The 17498-nt window shown below is 41.9% G+C and overlaps 1 protein-coding gene across 1 annotated transcript in view; it reads left to right on the top strand.

Annotated features, from left to right (window-relative positions):
• Positions 1-16848, top strand: part of KCNS3 (potassium voltage-gated channel modifier subfamily S member 3) — a 38481-nt gene extending 21633 nt beyond the window's left edge. The window contains exons 2-3 of the mRNA XM_047068715.1: positions 2597-2788; positions 14849-16848. Coding sequence (XP_046924671.1) covers positions 14908-16383 — 1476 coding nt within the window. The 5' untranslated portion in view covers positions 2597-2788; positions 14849-14907 and the 3' untranslated portion in view covers positions 16384-16848. The remainder of the gene's footprint in view (positions 1-2596; positions 2789-14848) is intronic.
• The last annotated feature ends 650 nt before the right edge of the window (positions 16849-17498 follow it).

Here is a 17498-nt window from a genome sequence, read left to right as displayed (position 1 = left end):
CCCTTTTTACTGCGAAGAGAGTTCTACAGAGGCGAGCAATGCCTGAGCGAGCTTGATGTGTTTTGCCCCAATCCTGCTGAATCACTCAGCAAAGTCAGAAATCTGCTTCAGTGCTAAGTCACAAACAATACTCTCTTCTTTTGAACCGTTAGGCTCTGACAGAGGTGGTAGGAACATGGAGGATAGAACCATTTGGTGGGGCTGTTAAGCAGGAAGGGGAGAATGTGTTGGGCGCACACATTTTTCTTTCCCAAATTCTGCTGGTTTGGGCTATGTTTTACCCACTTCTCCCAGTCCTTCACTTTCCCTGACCACTGGATGTGGATCTCGATTTTCTATGCTGATTGACGTCAGGCAGACTTACCTGAGTTTGAATCCTGGCTCTGGCATTTGGACAAATAGCTTCTCTGAGCCTCGATGTCCTACCTATAAAAGGGGAGTCACAACAATTAACACTTACGGTGGTTAAAGTGATACGTGTGTGAAACTCCTGGGAGGTTCCTGGCATGTTGTACTGGACTCAGAAAGTGCTGGTTATCATTTTACAAGGGAAAGGTCACCCTTAGAATGTGAATGCCCTAGGAGGAGAGTGAATTGGCATAAATTCACACTGAGAGGTATTGACTGGTATATCTTTTCCAAAAATCCAGTTTTGTTTTTTGTTTTTGTTTTCGTTTTTTTGACAGGAGTCATAGTGATGGGAAATGAAGCAGAACACTAGAATTCTGAGTTTGGGTAGGGAAAGAGAAAAGGCAGCCCAGGACGTTAGTAATTTATCAGACATTGATGGAGGGCCCCACTAGGTACCAGTTTCTGTAAAAAAGATACACTTGGCTCACCTCACAGTCTGTCCCTGGGCCAGCCCTTCTGTGATGAGCCAATGCTCAGCAATGCTTGGGGTTTCTTAGAAGTGCTGTTAATTTTTTCTCTTCAGTAATTAATATAGTCACATCAAAGCGGCTTGCAGTTAATTAATTATCTCCCAGCCAGATTAATCTTACCTTCCCTTAAAATGTGCTACATTTGGAAAGGCATCTGGTAGGCAAAGGAAAGACTGTATGTGTGTGCTGTACCCTTTAAAAAAAGGAGAGCAGCATTTCTGCATTTTAGTGGAACACAAATATCTGAGGTTGACCCAATGATGTGTTGCTGGGGGGCCATAGAAGAAGAGGAGGAGGAGGAAGAGGAGGAGGAGGAGGAGGAGGAGGAGGAAGAGGAGGAGGAGGAGGAGGAGAAGGACAGATTTTAGCTCCTGAATTGATATTATTTATCCCTGTTGAAATTTCTCTACCTCTTTGCTAAGAGTCCCATCTCAGAAATTCCCTTTGGGTAGAGCTGCATTTTTTTTTTCTAGGTCTTTCCTTGTTATCTTTATTAGAGGTGAAAACACACCAAAGTGTTGCTCTGGCCATTGTTGGGACCGGTGTGTTCCTGCTTTGCTCCCTCACCATTGCCCCCTTGATGTTGGTGGGATGCCATTACTTGTTTATTACATTTGGTTCTGGGCCTGGGAGCTCCTGGGGGGTGGGGAGGAGGGGCAGCCACTGCATCTTGTTTGTAATCCCAATGCCTAGGATAATTCCAGGCCAATCTTAAACTATAATGAATGCTTGTTTGATGACTGACGTAGCTAGAGGCACTTCGTTCATTTTCTTTCTGAAGCTGGGAATCAATCTTTTCTTCTTCCTCCCCACCTCGCCTCTGTCCCCCCCCCCCCCCCCCCCGCGTAGCACATACCATTGATCTGAAAACATGAAAATCAATGGATGGATGCTTAGATCCTAGTATAAATCTATGGGAATGTATCAACATGAGGCACAACTTACCTTGTTGGGAACTGGACATTTTTGTGGTTTCTTTAATTTATTCAGAGAGAGAAATGTAAGTTTGTCCTTTTGTTTTGATACAAATTTACCCCCCCCCCCCACGCACATGCACACACATACACACGCACATGCACACACACACATGCACACACACGTTTTAACTGGAGGACTCTAATCTAGCTTGTGTAGTCCTTTCTGATCTGTGAAATACAACAATGGACAAATAAAGCAAAATCGAATTTGGCCAGTCTTTGAAATTGATTTCAAATTAGAGCAGCACTGTTAATTCTATTAGGGCAGTCACACTCAGAACTGGGTCTCTGAAATGGATTAAAATGTATTCATTTAGAGGCTTATAAGTATATCCTTGATGAATTAGCTAGGGAAATAATGCTCCCGGAAGAAATTATGTGTGGGAGGTGAATGACCGCAGCCCTGTCTCTAGTGCCTCGTGTTATCTTTGGAGGTTTTATTGGCTTTGGGGTCTGTGGAGAGTCCCAAGTGTCCACTACAGTCAAGATCTGAGAGTCTGTGAGCCTGAGAGCAATTGTGAGTCTGGTCCTGGGACTATGATGCCTCTCTATCCATGTGTGCAGTGGGAGTGATGATGGTTCCGTGGTGGGGAGAAGACCACCCACTTCCTAAGATGAGATGGGCCTCTAAGATATGGGTCTAATCAGTAAAACGCCCAGATTGCTGAGTTTGAGATAGAACATGTTGGGTGTGTTTCTTCCTTGGAGCCAAAACTTGACCTGTGGTTTCTTCGGCAGGTGAGAGTGATTTCCCAGTGATTGCTTTGGCCCTTACAACCAGAGAACAGGATTCTTCCCTCCTTTTTGGCCACTAAATGCCTGCGCACACCACACATTCCTGCGAGGGAAGAAGGGCGGAGCTTCTTGGATGATGATGGACATTCCACTGGACAGGATGAGGGCAGAGAGTGTGACATCAACACCACAAAGGTAAGAGCTTCCACTGATCTTCTTCTCTGGCCCCCTTACTTATCAAAGGGAGGGCAGAATGAGCCTTACAATGTAGTGACAGAAATGAAGGTCAGACACCGGGGAGACTATTCTGACTCAAATTCACCGGCAGTTGGGGCACGTGACTGAAGGAGGAAAGGAGAGAGCCAGCCTGGGAGGAAATAGGTTGGATTCTTTTGGGGGATGCACGAAGGCAGCTCTGGAAGAATCCGTAGCCCATATTGCCCATCTCCCCTTTTGACATTGATAGTTCAGACATGAGGAAGTAGCACTAGTATTATTGAGATAAAATTCCATTTGTGTCCATTTAAGTCAGTCTGGCTTAAAATGGACTGTGGAGTTGGGTTGGTAAGTCTGGGTCAGGCTGCAGATTGGGGGCTTATCGGAAGTAGCTGGCATGGAGACACATTTTGTGTGAGCCGCATAACGTTAGGAACATGTTGGATCAAGTCTAATAAAACTTGAGCTATCCCTCATAAAAATCAGGATTTCTGGGTTCTCCTGGATCACCAGCCCTCTGCTTCCACAAAGGACAATGGACAACAATGTCCTGGAGAGTTCACCACAGTCCCAACCAGCCCACTTTATTTGTTGAACTTACTTGTTTGGCCGCTGGAAGCATTTCATTTCACCTTGTCTGGTCTAGATCATTCTGCTAGCTCTTGGATGAAAACAGTGATAGCCTTTTAATTCTTCCAGATAAAAGAGTATCTTTCACTAGACCATGGGCAGAAATTAGCATAAACGGCTGAGACTGTAGAGGTGGCAATACATGATTCCTTCCATGGAAGAGCTTAGGGTCTAGTGACAGCCATGGTCAGGTCTGTGGTGGTGAGGAGAGCTGTGAAAACATTATACTGTCTTGTGGTGGATGCTAAAATAATAGTGCCCTGCGGGCTGTTGTAAGGTGAGGGGATGAGGAAGTGGGTGGAGGGGACCTATTAATTTGGCTCAGGTGTGTTCAGATTCTCCAGAACTCCCTCCCCTGGACTCCAGAACTTCACCAGTACAACCACTAGTGTGTGGGTTCCTCCACATAATGTGACTGTTGATAGGCTCCTGTCTTGTTGTCTGTCCACATTTTTCCTAGTCCACGTTGAAAATCTTTCGTCTGTGATTCTTTGCTTTTTACAAATAGGACAGATTTCTGGCCACTTGTCTCACTAAATCACTCAGTCTTCTGAGCAGCCTCTGTTTGGAGATGAGCTGTATGAGTTACAGGATCCCTGGAGAGGAGCAGCCACACTAACTAGAGGTCCAGATGGAATGAATACAGTTCTAAGAGGACTGTTCCAGGTGGAGGGAGCTGCCTCGCTTCCAGAAAGCTCTTTGAAATATCATGTATTCTATACACTGGCTCTGGGCATGACCTTCTAGATGTCTCAGAAGTAGCTATTTGTTTTTCAGAATTGCACTATTTTACTGGTTCTAACAACACTGAGTCACGAGGGCCTAAAGCAAGGAACCCTAGCATTTCCATTCCCAAATCCACATAGGGTGGGCTATGCAATGCCACTGATATTTGACCATGCCCACTTATCTTCTCTGGCCCATTATCTATTACCGATGTTCTTTTCCTTACATGTTACCCACACCAGTACACAGGGAGCTTGCTGGAAGAGAAGATCAACGAAGGTCAGCGAAGGTGCCTGGGGAGAATACCTCCATTCATGGGTGTGGATTGACTTTAGATTTCTAATTCTGTTTACATCTGCTTGGTTTTATTTGGAATATTCTCACATGCCATGGGCAGAAATATGAGTTAGCAGGGCCTAACCTTTTAAAAAACATTAGTGATTTTTAGGGCTTCTGGGTGGCTCAGTCTTTCAAGCATCCGATTCTTGATTTTGGCTCAGGTCATGATCTCATGGTACGTGAGTTCAAGCCCCACATTGGGCTCTGTGCTGAAAGTTCGGAGCCTGCTTGGGATTCTGTCTTTTCCTCACTCTCTGCCCCTCCCCTGCTCTCTCTCTCTCTCAAAATAAAAAAAAAAAAAAACATTTAAAAAAATTAGTGATTTTTCTTTTATATTTAATGGGATAAAATGCAGCTCTTAAAAGAATGTTCCAAAAAGATGGCAGTATTAATTCTGAAAAATGCCCTATTTGCTTTAATTTGATAGGAGGATTTAACGTAGATTTTGGACAAGTGGGAGGGCAGAAGGAATCTAGGTTTTTCTTTACATTTGTGGGATTGATTGAAAAAAGTGGTTCTGCCCCATAAAAATACCGACTTGTGTTTGTTATGCTTTTGTTATTTTTCCGAGCAAAGCAAGAGCATTATCAAAGCCACTCATGCACTTGTGTGCACGTGTATTTGTCAGCCTTGAAAAGACTCTGTTCCGAGAGTATTTTTTAAGTGAGTTTGAGAGCATAAAGCAAAAAGAGAGGGAAGTGGACTAAGAAGAGGTGAGTAAGAGGTTAATGGCTTTGAAAAGCCTTTTACAGGGTGCCACTTGGAGAGAAGATCAATGCAGGTTTTCTTTTAAGCTTCAGTGGATATCTTGGATTTTTGACATCTTTTTCTTTCTTTTCAATCCTGTAAACACCGAGAGGCACAAGGTAGCCAAATACAGTAGATAGTGTTCTCACCATGAGTAATTTGGGTTAGTAGTAGGCAGGGGGAGCGATACAGAAGCCAATGATCTTCTTGAGAAAGAGGACAAAAATAGCAGTTGATTTTTCAGCTTTGCAGCCAAATGCCTTTTGTGTTCCCAGATGTGCCTGATTGGAGACTCCATGTATCCTCGGTATGCTTATACCCAATCCCCCAGTAAGGAGTATAGCATTCTTTAATGAGGATGATAAAAAACTGTGAATTTAAAAGTCAGCCAGTCCCTCCTGCCTCCCACTTAAATTTAAATACTCATGTTTGAGGCATAGTGGAAAGAGTCTGCCACACAAAAGCTGGACAATGTTGACCAAACTCTGCATCTCAGGTGTCCCTATTTGCAACGTGGGGTATAAGATCTACCACTAAGGACTGTTAGAGAATTCAAGGAGGTTCTTCATTCATTCCATGGCGCTTCCTCATTCCCTCCTAGTGCCCGGGTACTGCATGAGTTGCTGGGAATTCAAGGGTAACCAATAGTGTGCGTGAAAGCACTTACTACACAGTACATGGCCCAAAAAGGTGCGTGGTAAATTTTTCTTGAAACATTTTTGATGGAGAATTTTAACATGTACCAAAATAGGGAGAATACTACATTGAACTCCTGTACCCATCACACAACTGCAACAATGATCAATCCATGGCCATGTCTTGTATGAGTAAGATACACCTCCCCCACCCCCCACCCCCCACCCCTCCCGACTCTGTCACTCCCCATGGATTATTTTGAAATGAATCTCAAATGTATAATTTTATCCATAAAATTTTAATATATACTTTCAAAAGATAAAGGTTCTTTTAAAAAGCATACTTACAATACCATCAGCACATTGAGAAATTAACAATCATTCTTTTATATGATCACATATCTAGCCGGTACTCCAACGTCCCTGTTTTTCATATTTTTTTAAGCATTTGGCCTGTTAAAATCGAGAGTCATACAAAGCCCACACATTGGATCTGTTTGATATGTCGCTTATCTGGTCTGTGCCGTTTGTCTGTACAGTTTCCCACAGTCTGGATTTCGCTGTGTCACTCACTGCACATGTTCCCCTGAAATCTCCATGTGATTTCAAGTGGCAGATCTAGACTCTCAATAAAATTCAGGCCTGATTTGTTGTTGTTGCTGTTGTTGAAATACTGCAGAATTGTGTATCATGAGGCACATGTGTATCATGAGGCACATTGTGTCTTGTTTCTTTCTGTTACTTCGGGCTTGATCAGTGAGCTCAGGTATTGCCATTCTGACGTAGCTGTGGTAAAGTTCCCCACCAGCTTTTTATCTGGGTGTTAGCAACCCAGATCTGTCATTTCATGATGACCTTGTGAAATAGGGAGATTTTAATTCTATCATTCCTTCTCCATTAGATGGAACCATATTTTAAAGAATAGTTTTATTGAGATATACTTCATTTACAATACAACTTACCTTTTTAAAATACATAATTGGGGTGTTCTTAGTATATTCATAAGGTTGTACAGTCATCTAATTCCAGAACATTTTTATCACCCCCCAAAGAAACACATACCTATTAGTAGTCACACCCTATCTCTCTTCCTCCCAGCCCCTGGCAACCACTAATTTGCTTTCTGTCTCTATGGGTTTGCTTACTCTGGATATTTCATATAAATGGAATCGTACAATATGTGGCCTGTTTTGGTCTAGCTTCTTTCATTAGAATAATGTTTTCAAAACATTATTATCTACAGCGAAATATGTTGTTGTATCAGTAATTCATTCCTTTTTATGGCCAAATAATATTCCATTGAATGGATAGACCATTTTGTTTATCCATTCATCAATTAATGGATATGGACTTTTGGGTAGTTTTCCCTCTTTGGCTATTATCAGTAATGCTGCTATGAGCATTAGTGTATATGTTTTTTTTGTACATATATTTTCAGTTCCTTTATAAATATACTTAGGAGTGGAATTGTTGGATCATATGGTAATTCTATGTTTAACTTTTTCAGAAATGGGCTAAACTCTTTTCCAAAATGGCTGCACCATTTTACATTACCCTTTGTAATGCACGAGGGTTCCAGTTTCTCCACATCCTCACTAACACTTGCATTATGCTAAAATGCTTATATTATTATTACTTTTTGATTTTAGCCATCCTAGTAGTGTCAAGTGTTATCTCGTGTTTTTAATTGGCATTTCACTAATGAAGATTGATTTTCTGTCTTTTCACGGACATTTTGGCCATTTGTATATCTTCAGAGAAATGTCTATTGAAGAAATCCTTTGCCCATTTGAAAGTAAGTTATATGGCTTTTTATTATTGAGTTGTAAGAGCTCTTTATTCTGGATACTAGATCGTTATTGATAATTTATTTGCGAATATTTTTTCACATCATGTGGGTTGTCTTTTCATTTTCTTGATTCTTGTCCTTTGACTTGATAGTGTCCTTTGAAACACAAAATTTTTACTTTTGAAGTCACTTTATCTATTTTTCCTCTTATTTTATTATGCTTTTGGTGTCATAGCTAAGAAGTCACTTTAATCCAAGCTCACAAAGATTTATGCTTGTATTTTCTTATGAGCGTTTGTAGTTTTGGCACCTATATTTAGGTTTCTGATCCACTGATTCATTAACTTTTGTATATGGTGTGAGGTAGGCATCCAATTTTATTCTTTTGCATGTGGCTGTCCAATTGTCCCAGTGCCACTTATTGAAAAGTCTGTTCTTTCCCCGTTGAATTCTCTTGACATCCTTGTTGAAAATCAGTTGACAGTAGATATGGACGTATTTCTGGATTCTTAATTCTGCTCTGTTGATCTCCCTCTCTATGCTATGCCAATTCTACCCTGTCTTGATTACTGTAGCTTTGTAGCAATTTTGAAATCATGAAGTATGAGTTTCCTGACTTTGTTCTTCTTTTTCAAGATTGTTTGACTATTCTGGGTTTCTTGCACTTCCATATGAATTTTAGAATCAGCTTGTCTGTCAATTTCTGAAAAGAAAAGGCAGCTAATATTTTGATGGCAATTGTGTTCAATCTATAGATTAATTTGGGGAGTACTGCTATATGGGGATGTCTGTACATTTATTTTTGTTTAATTTCTTTCAACAATATTTTGTAGTTTGGGCACAAATTTGTACCACTTTTGTTAAATTCATTGCTAAATAATAACTTTGTGATGCTACTATAAATGGAACTGTTTTTTAAATTTCATATTTCTGTTTACTCATTGCTAGTGTACAGAAATACAATGGATTTTTGTATATTGACTTCATATTCTGCAACATTACTGAATTTACTTATTAGTTCTAATACATTTTTTGTGTGTATTCTGTAAGATTTTCTATATACATAATCATGTCATCTACAAATAGAGAGAGTATTTTTGGGCTCTATTGCCGGGTACATCTATATTTGTCATTTTTATGTTTTCTTGATCAATTGACTGTTTTATTTTTATATAATGCTCTTTGTCTTTGGTAACAATTTTTGTCTTAAATTTTATTTTGTGTGGTTATCAGTATAGCCACTCCTGCTTTCTTTTGGTTACTGTTTTCATGCTTTTACTTTCAAACTGTGTTTTTCAATCTAAATAAATATTTTCTAGTGTACTATTTTAATTGTTTCTGTTACAATTGTTTTTGAGTTGTTGGAATATTTTTATAAAGAAAAATTTCCCTCTTTAACTACTATATGGTTCTCCTAAGGTATAATTCATGCAGGAAAACAAGATAAATGTTTGTTTTTCTTTTTTGTCTCACATTCCAGAGTAACAAGTTGGTACTTTAGTACCCTTCAAAGGTGACCAATGTATTCTTTCTTTCTTTCTTTCTTAAAAAATATTATTATGAACTCGGGGATTTTAACATACTTGATGTGTTTCAGTCTATTGGAGATTTTTTCTTTTTGATGCACAAATCTTTGGCCAGTGTGAGTCTCCAGTTGGTCCTGAGTCCCTTTGAATATTCCCTTGTCCTTCCCTTCCCTTGTCCTTCTGTTCCTCGCTTTCTCATGTAACAAGATAGTCCAGGCTTATTTTGTGTATTTCTTACCCCAGACCTGGGATTGGCTATTTTTCCAAGAAGCCCTTGTTATTTTAGTGAGAAATTGTATTTTGATGCCTCAATCTGCACAAACTCGAGATGTTCATTGCTCTTGACTTGGTGTCTTCAGTTGGGTTCCCAGGGAAATAGACTAAGACAGAAATTTATGTGCAGAAAGTTTGTTGGGAGGTTCCCTTGGGACAAATACTAGTGGGAATTGAAGGAAGTAGGGTTGGGTAAGGAGAGGCGTTGAACTGGGATGAAGTTGTGACAGAAATCTTAGCTGATCCTATGGGAACTCTGGAACTCGGGTGCCCACCTTGTGAAAAAGGTGCTGGGTCGTTGTAGCTTCCCCATACATAAGCCACTGGATGTGAACTTGCCTGGGGAAAGAGTGTGACCTTGGGCAAGGCAGCTCTCTTTGGCTGAGGGTGATTCCCAAAGAGGGACTTAACTGAGAGCCCTTTAGCTATTAACACTTCCAGCAAGTGTGAGAATGAGTGTTTCAATTCTAAAGGGGAACTATAAGTGATGCTTCAGAGCATCCACTGGAGATAGGCATTCTGTTGTAGGTTTTTTCAGTGGAAATAAGATTTTCTTTTAAGAAAAATTAAATTATCAGTCCATCATGATATTTCTAGTTCAGATTTAGGATCACTGGGTTTTTATTTCATTTATTTGATTTTATATTTATATTTCTTTTATTTTGCCCTCAAAATCTTGGGGGATAATGATATTAACATAATCATTTACTTGCTTTAACCTATGTGTATGCATAAAAGTTTCAGAATAATTATACCAACATGAATACTAAAAATATTTTAAGATTTCTATACTATATTTGTCCTATGGTGTATACCACTATGGATGTACAGTCAGATTATTGAAATTAAATTAAATTTAGAAAACCTTGAGGGGCACCTGGGTGGCTCAGTTGGTTGAAGGTCTGACCTGGCTCAGGTCGTGATCTCGCAGTTCGTGATTTTGAGCCCCACTTTAGGCTCTCTGCTGTCCGCCTCTCAGCGCAGAGCCTGCTTTGGATCCTCTGCCCCCCTCTTTCTGCCTCTCCCCTGCTTGCACTCTCTCGAAAGTAAATAAACAAATGAAAAAAAACCTTGGAATAATTTATCTCTCTGAAGTTACTGACCAACTTGATACACAGTAAGGTTACATTTTTAAGGATTGTCTTTTTTAAATTTAATTTTGTTTCATAATTATGTAAAATATTTACACAGTTCCAAGTCCAGCTTCCAACACTGTGCCCTATATCCTGTTCCCTCTCTCCCCATATAGGGAGGCACTTTTTTCATTTTTGGTTTATCCTTTTGCCATTTCTTTTTCTTTACATAAGCAAGTGTGTACATGCGTGTGTGTGTGTTCGTATGTATGTGTATATGCACGTATATGTACGTACACACACATATTTTCCCTTTACTTAAATAATATATCCTAGAAATCACTCCATTGCATATATATATATATATATATATATAGAGAGAGAGAGAGAGAGAGAGAGACAGAGACAGAGAGACAGAGAGAGAGGGAGACAGAGAGAGAGACAGAGAGAGAGACAGAGAGAGAGAGGAGAGGGAGAGAGACCATAGTTTATTTGGCCAATCTTCTACTGATGGCTGTTTGGATTGTTTCCAGTTATGCAAGTGTTTTTAATTTTTGTCTGTTTCTCTTTGGGAGAGATTTCTAGAAGAGAGATTGCTGGGGCAAAGGGTAAGTGCCTGTACAGTTTTGCTACATCTTGTCAAATTCTCCTCCAAAAGGGTTCCCCTTCATTTTGCATCGCCCACCTCTCCTCACCCAGTTCCCCACAGACTCATGAATAGAGGATGCAGGCCAATTTTTGGATTATAGATCACATGAACATGCATAAAGAAAATGCTTTAATGTATTTTAAGTTTATGTATTTATAAATACACATAAATGTGTATATGTTTACATCTATAAATAAATGTATACATTTACATATATAAATAAATTATAAATGTATAATTTATATTAATCATAAATGTACATAGATATGTGTAAATATACCTTTGATCTGGTGAATGTGTTCTGGGTAGGAGTAAATGAATGGCTGTTAAATAGATGCTGGTCTGAAATAGGAAACTTGGAAATAATGATGTTCAGTATCTGCCTTTCTTTATGTTGCTTTAGATGTGTGAGGCAGAGTGCTGTAGAAAGCCCTGGAATTGGTGTAAGGAACCCCAGCTTGCGCCTGTGTTCTAACCCTTAATAGCTGCATTATGCCCACTTATCTCTTCTGATCCTGCCTCCTCATTGGCAAAATCCCAGAGTAGTAGTGAGGGACACATGACAGAAGGGATGTTTGTGATTGGCAAGGGACTGTCTGCATGCCAGGGAGCCTAGCTACAGAAGGTAAGGTGAGAACTCTTTCTTCCCTGCCCCCTGCTGGCTGCTGTGGGATGGACACAGCCAAGGAAAACAACCCCGTCCTCTGGCCTCTGTGTCCTGGGACATCTTAGCTTGCCCTCTGAGCTCAAGCATTGGACCTGATCCGGAGATGCTTCCCTTTTCCTCTCTCCCGAAAGCCCCCAACAGGAGCCCCTTCTTTTACGATGTGTGTTGGTTTAATGATCAGACTTTGAGGCATGAGTGGGCCTCACGAAGGGCTCTCTTTCACCAGCACAGAGCGAATGCAAAGCGAGGAGGACAGAATGGGAAGACTGGCATCAAGGGTGATAACAGGGTCCTGTAGAAAAGTGCCCGCAGAGTGATCGGGAAGTGGATGACACACCCCCTGAGTCCGGCTTATGCATGTGTGTCATGAAGGCAGACCCTGGCATTCTATTGCTGGGGCTTTCCAGAAGAGCCAAAGAGATGAAAAATAAGCCACCCGAAGAAAATGTCCATTAAAGTCTTAGTGCCAGCTTAGCTAAAACTAGGTCCTTGGAACGTTTTACTACTATACTTGCCATGAGCACAAGCCTGCTGTTAGAGATCTGAAGTTCCATAAATATTTGGACCAAGCCAGGAGCTCTGATGTAGGCCCTTCAAAGAAGATATCTAACTAAAAATAGAAAGCAGAGGCAGAAAAAAACCCAAGTATTTTGAAGAGGTCAGCAAATCTATTAAATGGCATGTCAAGCTATGCTGTGGTCTCTGGTTTCATGGGAACACACTCATGGGAGCACATTCGGTTAGTGTCTCGAGAGCGAATGCCCGTGCATACTTTATGACTGTAGGCTTCCTCCTGGGCTGGATGGCAGAAGGCTGGACTTTAAGGCTGTGTTCTCTGGTGCATCCTTTTCAAAGGAGGAGTCTCTTGTCTCACCCACAGCCTTGGCTTTTCGTAAACACAAGGGGCAAGAAATTCCTTCCTGATCTTTTTGCCTCCTCTAGTAGTGTCCCCGTATCATCCACTTACTGCAGAGTAGAAAACACATTCTCGTTTTGCTTTTCTACTTTCCTGTCCTTTTTTTTTTCTCTTTCAAATTAATCACCAAGTACTGCTGATTTGACATTATAAACTTTCCTTGATTTTTGTCACTTCCTCTTTACAGACACCACCACTATGTGAGTTGGGGTCTTCTCCCTTCCTCTCACCTGTTCTGTTGTAGCCCTGTCTCTTTGGCCCTGAACTTTCACCCCAAGCAGACCCCTGCTCCAGTGTCAGTGGGGTCTTTCTAAGTCACCGTTGGCAAAGACAGCTGTGTCCAGTCATTGATTAAGATTGTTTAGGGGCACCTGGATGGCTCAGTCGGTTAAGTGTCTGACTCTTGATTTCAGCTCAGGTCATGAAATCATGGTTTGTGGGTTCGAGCCCTGCACTGGGCTCTGTGCTGACAGTGCGGAACCTGGTTGGGATGTTCTCTGTCTTTCTCTGTCTCTCTCTGTCTTTCTCTGCCTCAAAATAGATAAACATTAAAAAAATAAAAAATAAATAATAAAAAAAGATTGTTTAGTGGTCTTGCTTACAGGTAAAGTCCAGACTCTGTAGACTGATATACAAGATTCTTCCCAATCTTGCTTATGCCCAACCCTTGGTGCCCACTGTTGGGAATGCCCATTTCCCTTGTTTGGTCAACTCTGCTTGAACTGTTAATGTTTGAGCCAAATGTAACCAATGACAAGGGTCATTGCTCTTTTCTCAATAAGCCCAAAGATGCTTGACTCATTTCTGTTATAGCATTTCCCACATTGCATTATTGGATTATAATAAGGAAGAAAGTGGATGGAGGAGAGGGTGTATATAGTGGGAGTAGCATGGATTTGCATTAATCCAACCTGGGTTTAAATTCTGGCTCTACCATTTACCTATACTGTGATCTTTGACTCAACCTGTCTGAGCATCCATTTTTCTGTACACATTCTGTAAAGTGTTGGCAGGATTAAATGGCATCGTGTCTATCGAAGCATCTAATAGTACCCTGTAGGAATTTAGTATATGATAGTCTCCTACCTTTCTTTTTTCTGCACCATTTGCTCTGAGGAAGTATCATTGTATTGGGTGATAGTCAAAGCTATTACTTTCTCCCTGAGAAATGGATCTGGTACATCCTAATTAGTGTCAGAACTAGAAACAGGCAGTATGTGCTGGGCCAGTATAGACTGGGTATCTATGGGGCAATTGGGAGTGTGTGGGGAACTGTCTGTGAGGGGAGGGAGCAGGAGAGAGAGGAGAGTGTCTGTATGAGGAAACTGATAGTTCAATTAACTTATAGAGGTTTCCCCAAGTCACTGTCTTCTCTGTGGATGTACCTGAAACACTATCCCATGAAGTGTAACTATATCTTTAAGATGTAGGGTACTTAAGGACAGGGAGATAATTATATGCTCTTGATTGTCCACATCCAAAGGTAGGAATGGGGCTTTCTCTTAAAGGAGTGAAACATGGGAGCAGAAGGGGAAAGCTACATCTTTTATAAGAGCTGAGCTGAGCCCCCAGTCACGTGTGGGTTGGGGGCGAGGGTCAGAGCAGAGAAGAGAACTGTTTGTGAGGGTGCATGACTGAGACCTGGGCACAGGGAGAGGTGAGCTACAAGTCAGGCAGCAACCAGCCTGTCACGTTTGAACTGAGCATTGCCAAATGCGGGAGCCTCGTGGTTGAGACTGGGGATGCTTGTATTGTGTAAGTGATCCACAAGGCGTTGCTTTTTGGGGGCCTGGAGGTAAATTTTGTATGCTTAAAAAAAATAAAGAACTAGGAACGAAGGCTCATCAAACTTAGATGGCAGTCTTCTTTTTCCTAAAAAATGGATCCATCAACCCAACAATCTGTTTTGTGTTCATTTTCTTCCGGTTAAAATGCGTAATGCTTCTTCCTTCTTATTCCATTTCCTGCTTTGCTCTTCACGTAGCCCATCATCCTGGAAAGGGCAGATTAAAAATAAGCTTGGCAAGGCACAACGGGGCAGCGCTAATGCCGTCTTGTGCTCCTTCCAGGTGCAGCGTGAACTTCCTCATCTCCCTTCCCATCCAGCTCCCTGCCTCCTGTATCCACCATGGTGTTTGGTGAGTTTTTCCATCGCCCTGGACAAGACGAGGAACTTGTCAACTTGAACGTGGGGGGCTTTAAGCAGTCCGTCGACCAAAGCACCCTCCTGCGGTTTCCTCACACCAGACTCGGAAAACTGCTCACGTGCCACTCGGAAGAGGCCATCCTGGAGCTGTGCGATGACTACAGTGTGGCCGATAAGGAGTACTACTTTGATCGGAACCCCTCCTTGTTCAGATATGTTTTGAATTTTTATTACACGGGGAAGCTGCATGTCATGGAGGAGCTGTGCGTATTCTCATTCTGCCAGGAGATCGAGTACTGGGGCATCAACGAGCTCTTCATCGATTCCTGCTGCAGTAATCGCTACCAGGAACGCAAGGAGGATAACCACGAGAAGGACTGGGACCAGAAGAGCAATGACGTGAGTACCGACACCTCCTTTGAAGAGTCGTCCCTGTTTGAGAAGGAGCTGGAGAAGTTTGATAAGCTGCGATTTGGTCAGCTCCGGAAGAAGATCTGGATTCGAATGGAAAACCCAGCCTACTGCCTGTCTGCCAAGCTCATTGCCATCTCGTCCTTGAGCGTGGTGCTGGCCTCCATTGTGGCCATGTGTGTGCACAGCATGTCAGAGTTCCAGAACGAGGACGGAGAGGTGGATGACCCCGTGCTGGAAGGTGTGGAGATCGCGTGCATTGCTTGGTTCACTGGCGAGCTTGCCATCCGGCTGGTCGCTGCTCCCTGTCAAAAGAAATTCTGGAAAAACCCTCTGAACATAATTGACTTCGTCTCCATTATCCCCTTCTATGCCACCTTGGCTGTAGACACCAAGGAGGAAGAGAGTGAGGACATTGAAAACATGGGCAAGGTGGTCCAGATCCTCAGGCTTATGAGGATTTTCCGAATCCTCAAGCTTGCCCGGCACTCAGTAGGACTTCGGTCTCTAGGTGCCACCCTGAGACACAGCTATCATGAAGTTGGGCTCCTGCTTCTCTTTCTCTCTGTGGGCATTTCCATCTTTTCTGTGCTTATCTACTCTGTGGAGAAAGACGAGCAGACATCCAGCCTCACCAGCATCCCCATCTGCTGGTGGTGGGCCACCATCAGCATGACCACTGTGGGCTATGGAGACACGCACCCAGTCACCTTGGCCGGGAAGCTTATCGCCAGCACGTGCATCATCTGTGGCATCTTGGTGGTGGCCCTCCCTATCACCATTATCTTCAACAAGTTTTCCAAGTACTACCAGAAGCAGAAGGACATTGATGTGGACCAGTGCAGTGAGGACCCACCAGAGAAGTGTCACGAGCTACCTTACTTTAACATTAGGGACATTTATGCCCAGCGGATGCACGCCTTCATTACCAGTCTGTCTTCTGTGGGAATTGTGGTGAGCGATCCCGATTCTACAGATGCTTCAAGCATTGAAGACAATGAGGATGTTTATAACACAGCGTCCTTGGAGAATTGCACAGCAAAATGAGCAGGGACATTTGTGCCTGTATCTTGTGTCCCTTCCTGACGTTAGGTTAACACAGCTTTATAAACCTCAATGGGTTCATTAAAATAATTTAATTCTCAGGGTGTACCTTTCAGCCATAGTTGGACATTCATTGCTCCAAAATGATAGAATCTTCTTTATTTTTCTCAGTAAAGTGAATTAAATGCCTTGTTCTGAAATTTATTTTTTACAAGAGAGAGTTGTGATATGATTTTGGAAAAAAAAAAAAGGTAAATGGGACTGGGTGGGATTTATTGCTACGGCTTATGTATCATTCTGTGTTTGTCATCTACTCACATTGAGCTAACTGTAAATTACTGACAAGTAGAATCAGAGGCCCGGCTGACTGAAGACTCCATGCATGTAAGATCCACAAAATGAGACAATGCATGTAAATCCATGTTCACGTTCTAGACATGGAAATTAGGAGCCTAATAAACTTGCCTAATTCAGTGTGGAGAATGTCTTGGTTGTACGTTTTTACGTCAAGTAAGTATATTTCAGGATGTTCAAACTTGGTCTGGAAGGGAACTGCTCTTTTTGGAGCATCAAGACTCCTTTCTGTTAGTTTCTGAATTTTGGATACACATCTCCCATGGGCTAGTTCTTCTGTTCAGTAGACTGGTGGTGGTGGGCGGCAGGCAGAAGGATCATGTCCGTGATGAAACCATGCCGTCCAGGGTATATTGATCACACGTGTACAGGTTTGGGACATACTCAAGTTGCCATATGTGAATGAAGCATGTGCCCTTATAGATATGTTTCTAGTGTGTATTTTGTGTTTTATAATTTCTCCTGTTCAGATAAAACCTCATCACCTGAAAAGTATGCAGAGCAGAGTAAATCTCCACATTCATAGGCAGAGATAGACTCCATGAGTGGAAGGAAGGAGAAATGGTGTCCAAACACACAGATATGATTCACTATGGCCAGAGGAGTGAAACTGTAATCACTGGGAAAAGCTACGCCAGGAGCTATAAAACAAGCCACCACTTAAAAATAGCCTTCGAGACAGTAATGTCTGCATCTTATGTAAAAGCCCCTCATGATGAAAGAAGACATACATACTCATTTCCAGAACAATTCCATCCCATGTG

The sequence above is a fragment of the Lynx rufus genome, unplaced genomic scaffold (assembly GCF_022079265.1).
Source record: "Lynx rufus isolate CCGP_SWC_20201006 ecotype Redwood Valley unplaced genomic scaffold, mLynRuf1.p SCAF_8, whole genome shotgun sequence".
Taxonomy (NCBI): Eukaryota; Metazoa; Chordata; class Mammalia; order Carnivora; family Felidae; genus Lynx; species Lynx rufus.
The sequence above is the reverse complement of the archived record's forward strand: the minus strand, read 5'-3'. Positions and strand labels throughout refer to the sequence as shown.